The 12628-nt window shown below is 42.4% G+C and overlaps 1 protein-coding gene across 2 annotated transcripts in view; it reads right to left on the reverse strand.

Annotated features, from left to right (window-relative positions):
- The window catches only part of PLCE1 (phospholipase C epsilon 1), a 376851-nt gene that overhangs the window by 76179 nt on the left and 288044 nt on the right, over nt 1-12628 (reverse strand). For both annotated transcript variants that reach the window (XM_018041369.1, XM_018041370.1), the window contains one exon: nt 11501-11706. In XM_018041369.1, the coding sequence (XP_017896858.1) occupies nt 11501-11706 (206 nt within the window). The remainder of the gene's footprint in view (nt 1-11500; nt 11707-12628) is intronic.

A 12628-nucleotide genomic window follows, 5' to 3' on the forward strand; every position in this document is an offset into this window, starting at 1 on the left:
TTGCCTCATATAAACAGGTATTCTTAAGAAAGAAAAAAAACCCACAAGAGATCTTACAAATCTGATGATCAGAAGATCCTTTTCAAATAATCCTCACTGGAAATCACCCAAATGTCCAGCAACAATCAAATATACAAATAAAATTTGATGTATTCATATAACACCTGCCTGCACAGCCACGAAAGTAAGCATGCAATGGTTAACCACCTGCAGCAACACGGACAAATCTTAAGCAAGACATACAGGCACACATACTGTGTGATTACCTTAATGTAAATTTCAAAAAAGGAAAAATTACACTACATTGTTTAGAGAGGCATAAAGTGGTAAACTTATAAAGAAAAACAGAATGTATTATCACAAAATTCACAACAGTGAATTTTTCTCTAGGGGGAAAGGTGGTGACATAACTGAGACAGGAAAAAGGGGGTTTATAGGTACTGATAATGGGTGGTAGCTACACATGTACTCACTTGAAACTATTAAAAAACATTAGTTAAAAATTTTTTCAGAATAGTTTTATATTAGGAGAGAAATTGCAAAGATAGCATACCCCATATCCAGTTTTTCCTATTATATTGACATTTTACATTAGGGTGGTGTATTTGACACAATTCATGAACCAATACCACAAAACACAACTATTTATTAAAGCCCATACTTTGTTTAGTATTAGTCTTTGTTAGTATTAGTCTTATACTTTGTTTAGTATTTATATTAGCCTTTGTGACATGATCGGTGGAGTTATCGCCTTTGCCTGTTAACCGGAAGATTGGTGGTTCAAGCCCATCCAAGGATGCCCTTCTCTGTGTACCTTTGGGCTTCCCTGGTGGCTCAGACAGTAAAGAATCCACCTGTAATGCGGGAGATCTGAGTCAGAACCCTGGGTTGGGAATATCCCCTGGAGGAGGGCATGGCAACCCACTCTACTATTCTTGCTTGGAGAATCCCCAAGGACAGAGGAGCCTGGTGGGCTGCAGTCCATGGGGTTGCGAAGAGTCAGACATGACTGAGTGACTTAGCACAGTACAGGACATACTTTGTTTAGATTTCTTTAGTTTTTTACCCATTTCCCTTTTCTGTTGCAGGATTCCATCCAGGGGCCCATATTACATTTAACCTTCATATTTCTTTATGTCATCGTTTCTCAGACTTTTCTTGATTTTATGATCTTGACGGTTGAACAGTAGTCAGGCATTTTGTAGAATGACCAACAATTCAAATTTGCCTGATAATTTTCTTCTAATTATTCTGGTGCCCTGGGTTCTGGGGAGGAAGACCACAGAGGCAAAAAGCCATTCTTGTCACATCATATCCAGGGAACATACTAGCAACAGAACCTATGCTATTGATGCTGACCTGGCTGAGGTAGTGCTAGTCCGTGTCCACATAAAGTTACTTAAAAAAAACAACAACCTCCTTATACATTGTCCCCTTTGGAAGGAAGTCATTGTGTGTAGCCCACACATAAGGAAAGGTGAGTCTGCTCTACTTCCTAGAGGTCAGAGCATCCACACAAGTTATTTGGAATTCTGCATGAGAAATTTGTCTCTTCTCCCCCATGTGTTTGCTTAGTTATCACTTACATACGTGGACTTGTGAATATTTATGTAATATTTTGGGTTATAATCAAAGCTTCCCTGGTAGTTCAGACAGTAAAGAATCTACCTTCAATGCAGGAGACATGGGTTTGAGCCCTGAGTTGGGAAGATTCCCTGGAGAAAGGAACAGCTACCCACGCCAGTATTCTTGCCTGGAGAATTCCATGGACAGAGGAGACTGGCAGGCTACAGTCCATGGGGTTGCAGAGTCGGATACAACTGAGCGATTTTCACTTACTTACTTGGGTTATAATCTAATACTATTTTATTTTGCTACTCAAATTGCTCCAGCTTTGGCCAACAGAATATAACTTTCTGTTGGCTCTTGTGCATCTTTGATATAACTTCATTATTTAGTTGTGTGTGCGTGTGTGTGTGTGTGTTTTTTTTCCTCAGCACTTATTTACTTTTTCTGGCACAAGATACTCCAGGCTCATCTTGTATGCTTCCTGCCCCAGTCTTAGAAGCAGTCATCTCTTCAAGGAGCTTTGCTTTCTTTCACTGAAGACTCATTAGAAATCAAGATCTGAGTTCAAGGTGCAAATCCATTCTTTTTAATGCACTTTTCTTAGTGCGCAATTGCAACCCACTCCAGCACTCTTGCCTGGAAAATCCCATGGACAGAGGAGCCTGGTAGGCTGCAGTCCACGGGGTCGCTAAGAGTCGGGCACGACTGAGCGACTTCACTTCACTTTCACTTCTTAATGTTATATCTCACCATAAAAGGTGAAGAAAGAATGAGAAAGGAAGAAAATCTTTTGTGTTTAAATTACCACAATCCCTCTGAAATTTCTCTCAGTAACAATGGGAAACCAATACTCAGGTTCTCCTACATAATATTTCTGTCCTTTCTATACATATATTTAGCAAGATGGTCAGGGGCACAGCCTCTTGTCACTTTGGGTTTAATGTTAGACTCTACTTTCTCTTCACTGTGTGATCTAGTCAAATCGCTCAACCTCTCTGAGCCTCACTTCTCTCATCTGCTAATGGCAAAAAGACAATACCCACTTTCAGAGAGTAATGGAGAGGCTCAAATGAGAATACTGGTAAGTGACTCAGCACAGACTCTGGCTCAGTAAAGCACATGACTATATTTAAACATAAAAAAGATCAAGGTCTTATCCTGCTGCTTCTCCTTCCCACTTCCTTTTCTCCAGGCTAAATCAGTCCAGCTGTTCCTCTAGAGGGGGCTTTCCTCAGGGCTGCATCCAAGTTCTTTAATCTCTTTATTTCCTTTCTCTGGGACCATTTCCACATTCTCCCTGTCATACTGCTAGCTGATTTTTTTTTTTTCCCTAAGAGCAAGAAGGATTCAATTGGAGAGTATCAATACCCATGAAATGTAACATATGTTAATTTGGACATAGAACTTCTGATTTTAATTTAGCAAGAGAAATCGTGTTTTCCATATTCCATTTAATTTGAGTTCTGAGCTAAAGCAAGTATTTTCCAGTGAAAAACTATGGGCATTATGAAAAGTCGTGTCTGGAAAAGAAAAATTATGAGGCTTTTCTGGAGCCTGTTTCAACTGCTCAGCTATGATGTAAGCTGGGAGAGAATGGACACTATCTTTCTTAGCACCAGTTCTATTTTAGACACAAAAGAACTAATGTTAGGTGTTAATAATTCCTCTAAAAGGCAGTCTTCTAGGAACTAATGCCCAAGATAAAATTGGCAGTTGTAATAAAATAAGATCCCTTTAAAAAGGAAACTAGTAGCTTTGTCTCTTACATCATATAGTGAATTTTATGCACTTCTGTGCCTGATTCTCTCAGGAGACAAGTTTCTGTGGGCTTACAAGAAGGAATTAGGTAGGACTTAAAGAGTTACTCAGGAACCAAGTGGCATCAAAGATGTGGTACTGGCAAAAAAAAATTACCTAGTCAAATTTAGGTCATATGCCTTAAGGAGAAGACCAAGAAGTGAAAAGAGAAGGAAAGTTTATATTAACCCCTGCCAAGAGGTTCTGAAGCATCCTTCAGTGAGAAACTATAAATTGACAGGTAGATACCTTTCTAATGGTCCATGATGAAAATCTGTTTAAAAATATAGCTCATTTAAAAAATATTTACTTTAAAAAATATTTATTTACTTGGCTGCACTGGGTCTTAGTTGGGGACATGGGACCTTTGACCTTCATCGTGGCATGAGGGCTCTTTCAGGTGCAGCATTCGAACTTCTAGAAGCAGCATGTGGACCAGGGATCGAACCTGGGCCCCCTGAACTGGGAGCGTGTAGTCTTAGCCACTGGACCACCAGGGAAACCCCTGAAGATCTTACATTAGGGGAAAAGTGGGCTACTTATCAGGCGTCCCAGGTGGCACTAGTGGTAAAGAACTCATCTGCCAATGGAGGAGACATCAGAGACTCAGGAAGATTCCCTGGAGGAGGGCATGGCAACCCACTCCAGTATTCTTGTCTGGGGAAGCCCATGGACAGAGGAATCTAGTGGGCTATAATTCACAGGGTTGCAAAGAGTCCGACATGACTGAAGCAATTTGGCACTAATTTTCTTCATAACATTTTGTTACTCCTGCAAAGTTAAAAGGATTACAAAAACATGACTCATCAAGTGATAAGCCTAAATTTAATTTTGTAAGACAGGAAAAGGTGCACCTTTTCCAAAGGACTTGCTATAGCTGTACCCTGTAATAAAATTGAGAGTTTAAACTTTGCTTCTGGCAAATTCTTGCTTTTAATTAACTTAGCACTTTCCTCAGCCATAGACAGCTTCTAAATTACAGCTGCATAATGCAAGGACTTTAAAACCAGCCTGCCTGAGGTTAAATTCTGGCCCTGCTAAATGTGAGATCTTGAATGAAATAGAATTGCTGGGAGGATTAACTAATTTAAATGTAAAGTATTTAAAACAGTGTTCGTGTAAAAGTAGGCTCTTGATAAATAATAGCATGTCAAATATTAGTAATATTATCATGGCCCAGTTTGTGTGTGCAAAGTCAATATCCTAAAACACCGCCACCCAAACAAACACTGCTTTTTTGTAAAAATGGTGCCCAAGTTTCATGCTGGGACTCAAGTGATAAACAAGCTTAAACTGAATGTCGTGCATGCACACTCAGTTGCTCCATTCTGTCTCTTTCTGAATCCACGGACTATAGCCCGCCAGGCTCCTCTGTCTATGAAATTAATCTGGCGAGAATACTAGAGTGAGTTGCCATTTCTTCCTCCAGGGGATCTTCCAATCCAGGGATCAAACCCCAGTCTCCTGTATTGGCAGGCAGATTCTTTACCACTGAGCCACCTGGGAAGCCCTTGAATGTTGTGCAGATAGTGGGAAAATGGCTTTCTTTGTTACGGCAATAGAAGCAGGACTGGGTCTTGTGTACTGGCCAAGCAGATAGGAAACGAGAGAAAGAGAAAGGGTCCTGGGTATCCCTAGTCTCAGAAACCCCTAACAGAGCCAGCCTCGGGGTGGGAGGAGATCGTGTTAAGGTCTTGGTTGGGCGGAGGCAGTCAGCTGTCCCTCAAGGATGTTGTGAGGTTGGTGTTTATAACGCTGTACCATCCTTCATGGAGAATAAGTGACTGGTTTCCTATCATTTTATTATTTCATTTGTGCACATAAGTGTGCATGTGTATGTGTGGCAAGTCCTGGTATCTATGATCTTTTCTCAGATACTCTACTTCCTTATGCTTAGCTTTTTAAAAAACTTTTTATTTTGTATCAGAGTATAGCTAATTACCAATGTTGCGATAGTTTCAGGTGAACAGCAAAGGAACTCACGCTTAGCTTTCTTATTTCTACCCTTGTGGGATCATCTTTCAGGGAAGTGTCTGAGGTTGTTGGGATGGGAGAGCAGTGAATACTCTGCATTCTCCCATAAAGAAGGGCAGGGTGACTGAAAGCTGCTTCTCAAATGGTTACTGTTGCCACAGGTGCCCATACCTTAGTTCAGTTCAGTTCAGTTCAGTCGCTCAGTTGTGTTCGACTCTTTGCGACCCCATGAACCGCAGCACGTCAGGCCTCCCTGTCCATCATCAACTCCCGGAATTCACTCAGACTCACGTCCATCAAGTCAGTGATGCCATCCAGTCATCTCAACCTCTGTCGTCCCTTTCTTCTCCTGCCCCCAATCCCTCCCAGCATCAGAGTCTTTTCCAATGAGTCAACTCTTTGCATGAGGTGGCCAAAGTACTGGAGTTTCAGCTTTAGCATCATTCCTTCCAAAGAAATCCCAGGACTGATCTCCTTCAGAATGGACTGGTTGGATCTCCTTGCAGTCCAAGGGACTCTCAAGAGTCTTCTCCAACAACACAGTTCAAAAGCATCAATTCTTCGGCGCTCAGTCTTCTTCACAGTCCAACTCTCACATCCATACATGAGCACTGGAAAAACCATAGCCTTGACTAGATGGACCTTAGTCGGCAAAGTAATGTCTCTGCTTTTGAATATGCTGTCTAGGTTGGTCATAATTTTTCTTCCAAGGAGTAAGCGTCTTCTAATTTCATGGCTGCAGTCACCATCTGCAGTGATTTTGGAGCCCCCCAAAATAAAGTCTGACACTGTTTCCACTGTTTCCCCATCTATTTCCCATGAAGTGATGGGACCAGATGCCATGATCTTCGTTTTCTGAATGTTGAGCTAAGGTCTCTGCTATTTGTGATGGTAGGCATTAATTACAATAGCCACCATTTATATGCCTTTATAATGCAAAATCCCTTATTTTACATGTATCCTCTCACATAATCTTTACAACAATCTTATAAATAAAGCATTATAATCATTCCCATTTTACAGATTACAAAATTGAGGCTTGGTAGGCTTCCCAGGTCGCTCAGAAGGTAAAGAATCTGCCTGCAATGCAGAAGTCCTGGGTTTGATCATTGGGTTGGGAAGATCCCCTGGAGGAGGGCATGGACACCCACTCCAGTATTCTTGCCTGGAGAATCCCATGGACAGAGGACCTTAATGGGCTACAGTCCATGGGGTCGCAAAGAATCAGACACGACTGACAGACTAAGCACAGGCCAACAGCAAGATTAAGTCACCTACCCAGGTGACACAAACAGCACGTGATGGGGGCAACATTCAGTCCCAGACAATGTGACTGCAAGCTTTGAGTTCTGAATCATCCCAAACAGCCTCCCTTCTAAGGTTCTGCCTGAACTTGTTATCTGCTTATATCCAACTTCTCCAAATGGAATAATCCTTTTTAAGCAGTATTTTAGACAGGGTGGACAATATTGATAATAAGAACTTGTAGCTCCTATATCACCCAACACTCTTCTCTATACACCTAAATAGTCTTAATTTCCATTTTCCTACAATAGTGCCATATACTACTCTTATGCCTTCATGACTTACACTCACACAAGCAAAACTTATTTATTCTTCATACTGGTGAATTTGAAAAGTCATTATTAATGAGCTTTATAGGTCATATGAAATGTAACTGGACCACTTTTAGAATTTCAGTTCAGCTCAGTCACTCAGTTGTGTCCGACTCTTTGCAACCCCATGAATTGAACCACGCCAGGCCTCCCTGCCCATCACCAACTCCCGGAGTTCACCCGAAGTCACGTCCATCGAGTCGGTGATGCCATCCAGCCATCTCACCCTCTGTCGTCCCCTTCTCCTCCTGTCCCCAATCCCTCCCAGCATCAGAGTCTTTTCCAATGAGTCAACTCTTCGCATGAGGTGGCCAAAGTACTGGAGTTTCAGCTTCAGCATCATTCCTTCCAAAGAAATCCCAGGGCTGATCTCCTTCAGAATGGACTGGTTGGATCTCCTTGCAGTCCAAGGGACTCTCAAGAGTCTTCTCCAACACCACAGTTCAAAAACATCAATTCTTCGGCACTCAGCTTTCTTCACAGTCCAACGCTCACATCCATACATGACCACAGGAAAAACCATAGCCTTGACTAGATGGACCTTTGTTGACAAAGTAATGTCTCTGCTTTTGAATATACTATCTAGGTTGGTCATAACTTTCCTTCTAAGGAGTAAGCGTCTTTTAATTTCATGGCTGCAATCACCATCTGCAGTGATTTTGGAGCCCCCCAAAATAAAGTCTGACACTGTTTCCACTGTTTCCCCATCTATTTCCCATGAAGTGATGGGACCAGATGCCATGTTTAGATGCTCCTAATCTATAGGAACTAGAAATAAAAAGAAGTCGAGGGTTCCACAGTGACAAGAAATGCCTTCAACACTGCAGGAGGAAAGATCCTGCCCTGCAGTTGATCACGTGGTCAGGCTCACAACCCAGCTCTGCTAGGCACCACTTAGGGATGCGACTTCACCTCTCCAGGTACCACTTTCTCAACTGTACATGGAGATGATAAGTTGATGCCCTTAAGATCTCACTGACATTTGGAGATTATTTCAACCCTGTTCCTTTCCTGCTGAGGTCTTGAATTTTTTATGAATTATTTCCGGGATTTCTGTCAATGTTTTGAGTAGGTGTTCTGGCAGGAGTAGCTGAGATGTTTGAGAAGAATTATTAGAGCACCCTACAGGTTGGGTGAACCAAATGACCATGAGATCATCCCTTCTTTCTCTGATGTAATTTTCACAGAGTTGGTGGCTGCCATAGGAAAGGGGCTGGAGGTTACTGTTTACAGAATCTTTATTTCAGCCAAATCAACAACAAAGCAAGTTCCCTTGGGTTTTGAGATCTGGAAATCCCTTTTTCACACACAGCCCTGTACTGGATATTTTAATGCAGGACTCTGGATCAGAAATGGATTCCCAAGTCCTGGCAGATGGTCCCAGGAACAGTGCTTGCTGATCCGGTTTCAGTGAATTCTATTAAACATCCCCACCCTCATCTCTTAAACACCCCAACCTCATCAGTAGTTCTTTTCAAAATAGCCATCATGTAGGGTAAGGAAATTTACCAGTACCGAGGTACATAAATTTCAATGTCAGGATTTCAACCTGACTTCTTGGGTTTTGTAAAAGAAGTATTTGCAGCTTTGTGCTTCTTTTCCCCTTCCAAGAGTGCTTACAAGCGGCGTCTAGAAAATGGGAAGTAGAAAAGCAGTGATCTTAGAATGTAGATGATAAAATGATTAGGGAGGGGACAAATGAACAAGCAGAGAATTGAAAATAATGATTTCAAAAGACGTGATGGTATGAGGTATGAAATTTGAAGGAAATCCAGTCAAAAGGAAAAAGATGGTAAAGAAAAACTCAGAGGCCTGGTCTCTGAGTCTCAACCAAAAGTGAAGTGAAGTGAAGTGAAAGTCATGTCCACGACTCTTTGCGACCCCATGGACTATACAGTCCATGGAATTCTCCAGGTCAGAATACTGGAGTGGGTAGCTGTTCCCTTCTCCAAGGGATCTTTCCAACCCAGGGATTGAACCCAGGTTTCCTGCACTGCAGGCGGATTCTTTACCAGCTGAGTCACAAGCATTCCTGAAAGTATTTTTAGAACACCTATAAGTAACATATACATCTACACACACACACACAGCCCCAAGTGAAGGTTGTTATAAAAAAAAAATCATATGAAATTTTATCTATTCAGAGATGATATATCCTTTATTGGAGGATTTAAGGAAGGAATTTCAGCCAGATCTCAGTATGAGGAACAGGTATGCTTGTCCCAAACATCTGTTTGATTTTTCTTACAAAGACTGTGACTCCTGATTCCATCTTTTTCATGGTCACTATCTTAGAACAAAATTTAGTCACTGTAAAGACTGTATAGTATACGTTTCTGTATGCTTTATTTTTTCCTATCCTACTTCCCTTTTCCCTTCATACCTTCGATTATTTACATTTATTCTTATAAGCATCTACAAAATATTTTGTGGGAGGATGTAGATATATACACAGATACCTGTGTATAGAGACAGGTAGACAGAGGTAGATGGAGATTAAGGAGTTAAGGGCTATGAGAGGCCTCTGTGCTTATGTGTAGATGGTCCTCTCTCTATTTATATATGGTGGCACCAACATCACAAAAATTAGTGAGAAACTTTCAAATAATCTTTGACTTGAGACCAACTTAAAAAGAACAATCGGTAGAAACTACTTGTGAAATTTGAGCTTTAGGGATGTGACACCGTGGTAAGGGCAATATTGGTTCATTTTGAGCACCTGGATCCCCTATGGGGGAATGAGCTAGGAGATGAGGTTTGGAAAAAGCTCAAAGACTTTGGAAAAACCGGGAATATAGGATCGTCTCTTTAATAACAATGCTTGGGATTCAGGCACAAGGTGTTCATTTCTGTGTTCACAACTGATTCTGAGGATCCATCACTACAATTCCAAAGGAATTATTTTCCAGAAACACTGTCTCTTCCCCATGTAGGCTCATACACACACAGTCATCCAGGAAAGACTTTGCAAAACAAACAGCGATGTCTTACAAGGTCTGGGAGACAACTGCCAGGTATGACTCATGAGTATGCCACACAAATAGAACCTTTTGTGGCCAAGATGTCAAAGCCAGCAGATGTTCTGCTTTGGGCTCATGCTCAAGGATTCTTCCAGGTGGACCAAACTCTGCTTTGAGTTGGGCTTGACCATGAGTAAACGGCCTTGAAGAGATGCAATGCCTACCCTAAGACCGTTGATTTCTGAACTTCTCATTTGGTCTTGGGTTAAGCAAGCATGTCATGGGTAGACTGCAGTGCTTGGCAATAAACAGCAACTGAAACAGCCAAGCAATCACAACGCTGCAGATGCCACCTGAAAGCGAGATCCTGGAAGCACTGCAGTGCTTCTCAGTCATTGATGAGCTGCCTTAGAATCATCAGAAGCTGGGGAACTCTGAGACAGTGCTGATTTCTGGGTATGACTGACTCCAGGCCTGCTGCTGCTGCTGCTGCTGTTAAGGCGGTTCAGTCGCGTCCGACTCTGTGCGACCCCATAGACGGCAGCCCCCCAGGATCCCCCGCCCCTGGGATTCTCCAGGCAAGAACACTGGAGTGGGTTGCCATTTCCTTCTCCAATGCATGAAAGTGAATAGTGAACTTGAAGTCACTCAGTCGTGTCCGACTCTTCTTGACCCCATAGACTGCAGTCAACCAGGCTCCTCCGTCCATGGGATTTTCCAGGCAAGAGTACTGGAGTGGGTTGTCATTGCCTTCTCCACCACTAAATCAGTATATTTGATTTAAAAAATGTTAATATTTGCCCCATGCCTTACCCAGTAACTAATAAACCCTTTTTTAAAAATTAGTTTTTTAATTGAAGTATTGGGGCTTCCCAGGTGACACAGTGGTAAAATTAGCCTGCCAGGGCAAGAAATACAGGAGATGCCAGTTCAATCCCTGGGTCGGGAAGATCCCCTGCAGGAGGAAATGCAGCCCACTCCAGCATTCCTGCCTGGAAAATTCCATAGACAGAGGAGCCTGGAGGGCTATAGTCCATTGGGTTGCAAAGAGTAGGACACAAGTGAGCAACTAACATACATACACAAACACATCAAAGTATAGTTGATTTATAATGTGTACTCTGGATACTATTGGAGAAGGGAATGGCAACCCACTCCAGTATTCTTGCCTGGGAAATTCCATGGACGGAGGAGCCTGGTGGGCCACAGTCTAAAAGTGAAAGTGAAGTCAGTTAGTCGTGTCCGATTCTCTGCGACCCCATGGACTGCAGCCTACCAGGCTCCTCTGTCCATGGCATTTTCCAGGCAAAAGTACTGGAGTGGGTTGCCATTTCCTTCTCCAGGGGATCTGCCTGACCCAGGGATTGAATCCAGGTCTGCCACGTTGCAGGCAGACGCTTTAGCATCTGAGCCACGAGGGAAGCCGGGCTATAGTCTATGGGGCTGCAAAGAGTTGCACATGACTGAGCAACTAACACATACATGGATGCTATTTACAACCTGAAACCAAACTGGAGTAGGGAAAAGAAGAAATGAGAATCCCAATTTTTAAATCCCATGTAAAACATCCCATGTAAAACTTACTGCCATCGGGCTTTATCCTTCAGGGAATTTTTCCCTGAGCTGCTCCCTTCACTGGAGCTGTCCTCCTCCTCTGTCTCCAGACTTCGACTGCAGCTCCTGATGATCTGAAAGATGCTGTTGACAGTGGACTCCTTCTCTGAATTCTTTAAGCCATTCTGTCCCACTCGTTGTAAGAAATTATCTTGTCCACTATAATCGGCTACAAACTACAGAGAAATATATTGAGGATTCGTTATCACAGCTTCACATACTCCATCTAAATAACCTACTTGGCTAGAGAAACGAAATCATAACAGTCATAAATAATGGCATTTGTGCCTATTTTATTAGGGGGGAAAACCAACCTCCAGGAAAAACATTTTTTCCTTTCACCACATGAAATACCAGACTTACTCTTGTTTCCACTAAGACAACTTCAGTCCCTCTAGGGATCAAAGCTCCACTTCCAGTTTATAACACAAAAAGCAACATTATTTCAAGGTTCCCTAGGGAGAAGATTAGCCACTTTGCAGAGGAAGGACAGAGTTATTTTATTCCTGTAGTGAGAATTGAGAAAAACCATGACAGAAATCTATTATTCTATGGAACCAGATAAAATTACTGGGGCCCAAGGAAATGATCAAGGAAGGGGGACATTTTGCTTTATTTCCCATATATCTTAACAGTAACACAGAGGCTTCCTGATGATTTATAAGCTCTTATTGTCTGTATTTGTAACCAGGGAAGTATCTCCCATCAGAGGTCAGAGGGATGGCTAGGCCATGAGATATGGAGTTCCCTACTTCTGAGATGTGAGGCAGCCAGTGCAGGGACAGCCTGGGGGGCTTGCTTTAAGCTTTCTGCTTAATTTCTTGCACTTTTTTTTAGTTATTTAGTCGCTAAGTTATGTCTGACTCTTTCTGACTCGTGGGCTGTAGCCTGCCAGGCTCCTCTGTTCATGGGATTTTTCCAGGCAATAACATTGGAGTGAGTAGCCACTTCCTCCTCCAGGGGATCTTCCCAACCCAGGGATTGAACTTGTGTCTCCTGCACTGCAGGCAGAATCTTTACCGCTGAACCACTGGGGAAGTCTCTTCTTGCACTTTATGCCCTCTCTCACAAGCCAGGGAGACAGAAGCTAGTAATGCT

Source organism: Capra hircus, chromosome 26 (genome assembly GCF_001704415.2).
Source record: "Capra hircus breed San Clemente chromosome 26, ASM170441v1, whole genome shotgun sequence".
Lineage (NCBI taxonomy): Eukaryota > Metazoa > Chordata > Mammalia > Artiodactyla > Bovidae > Capra > Capra hircus.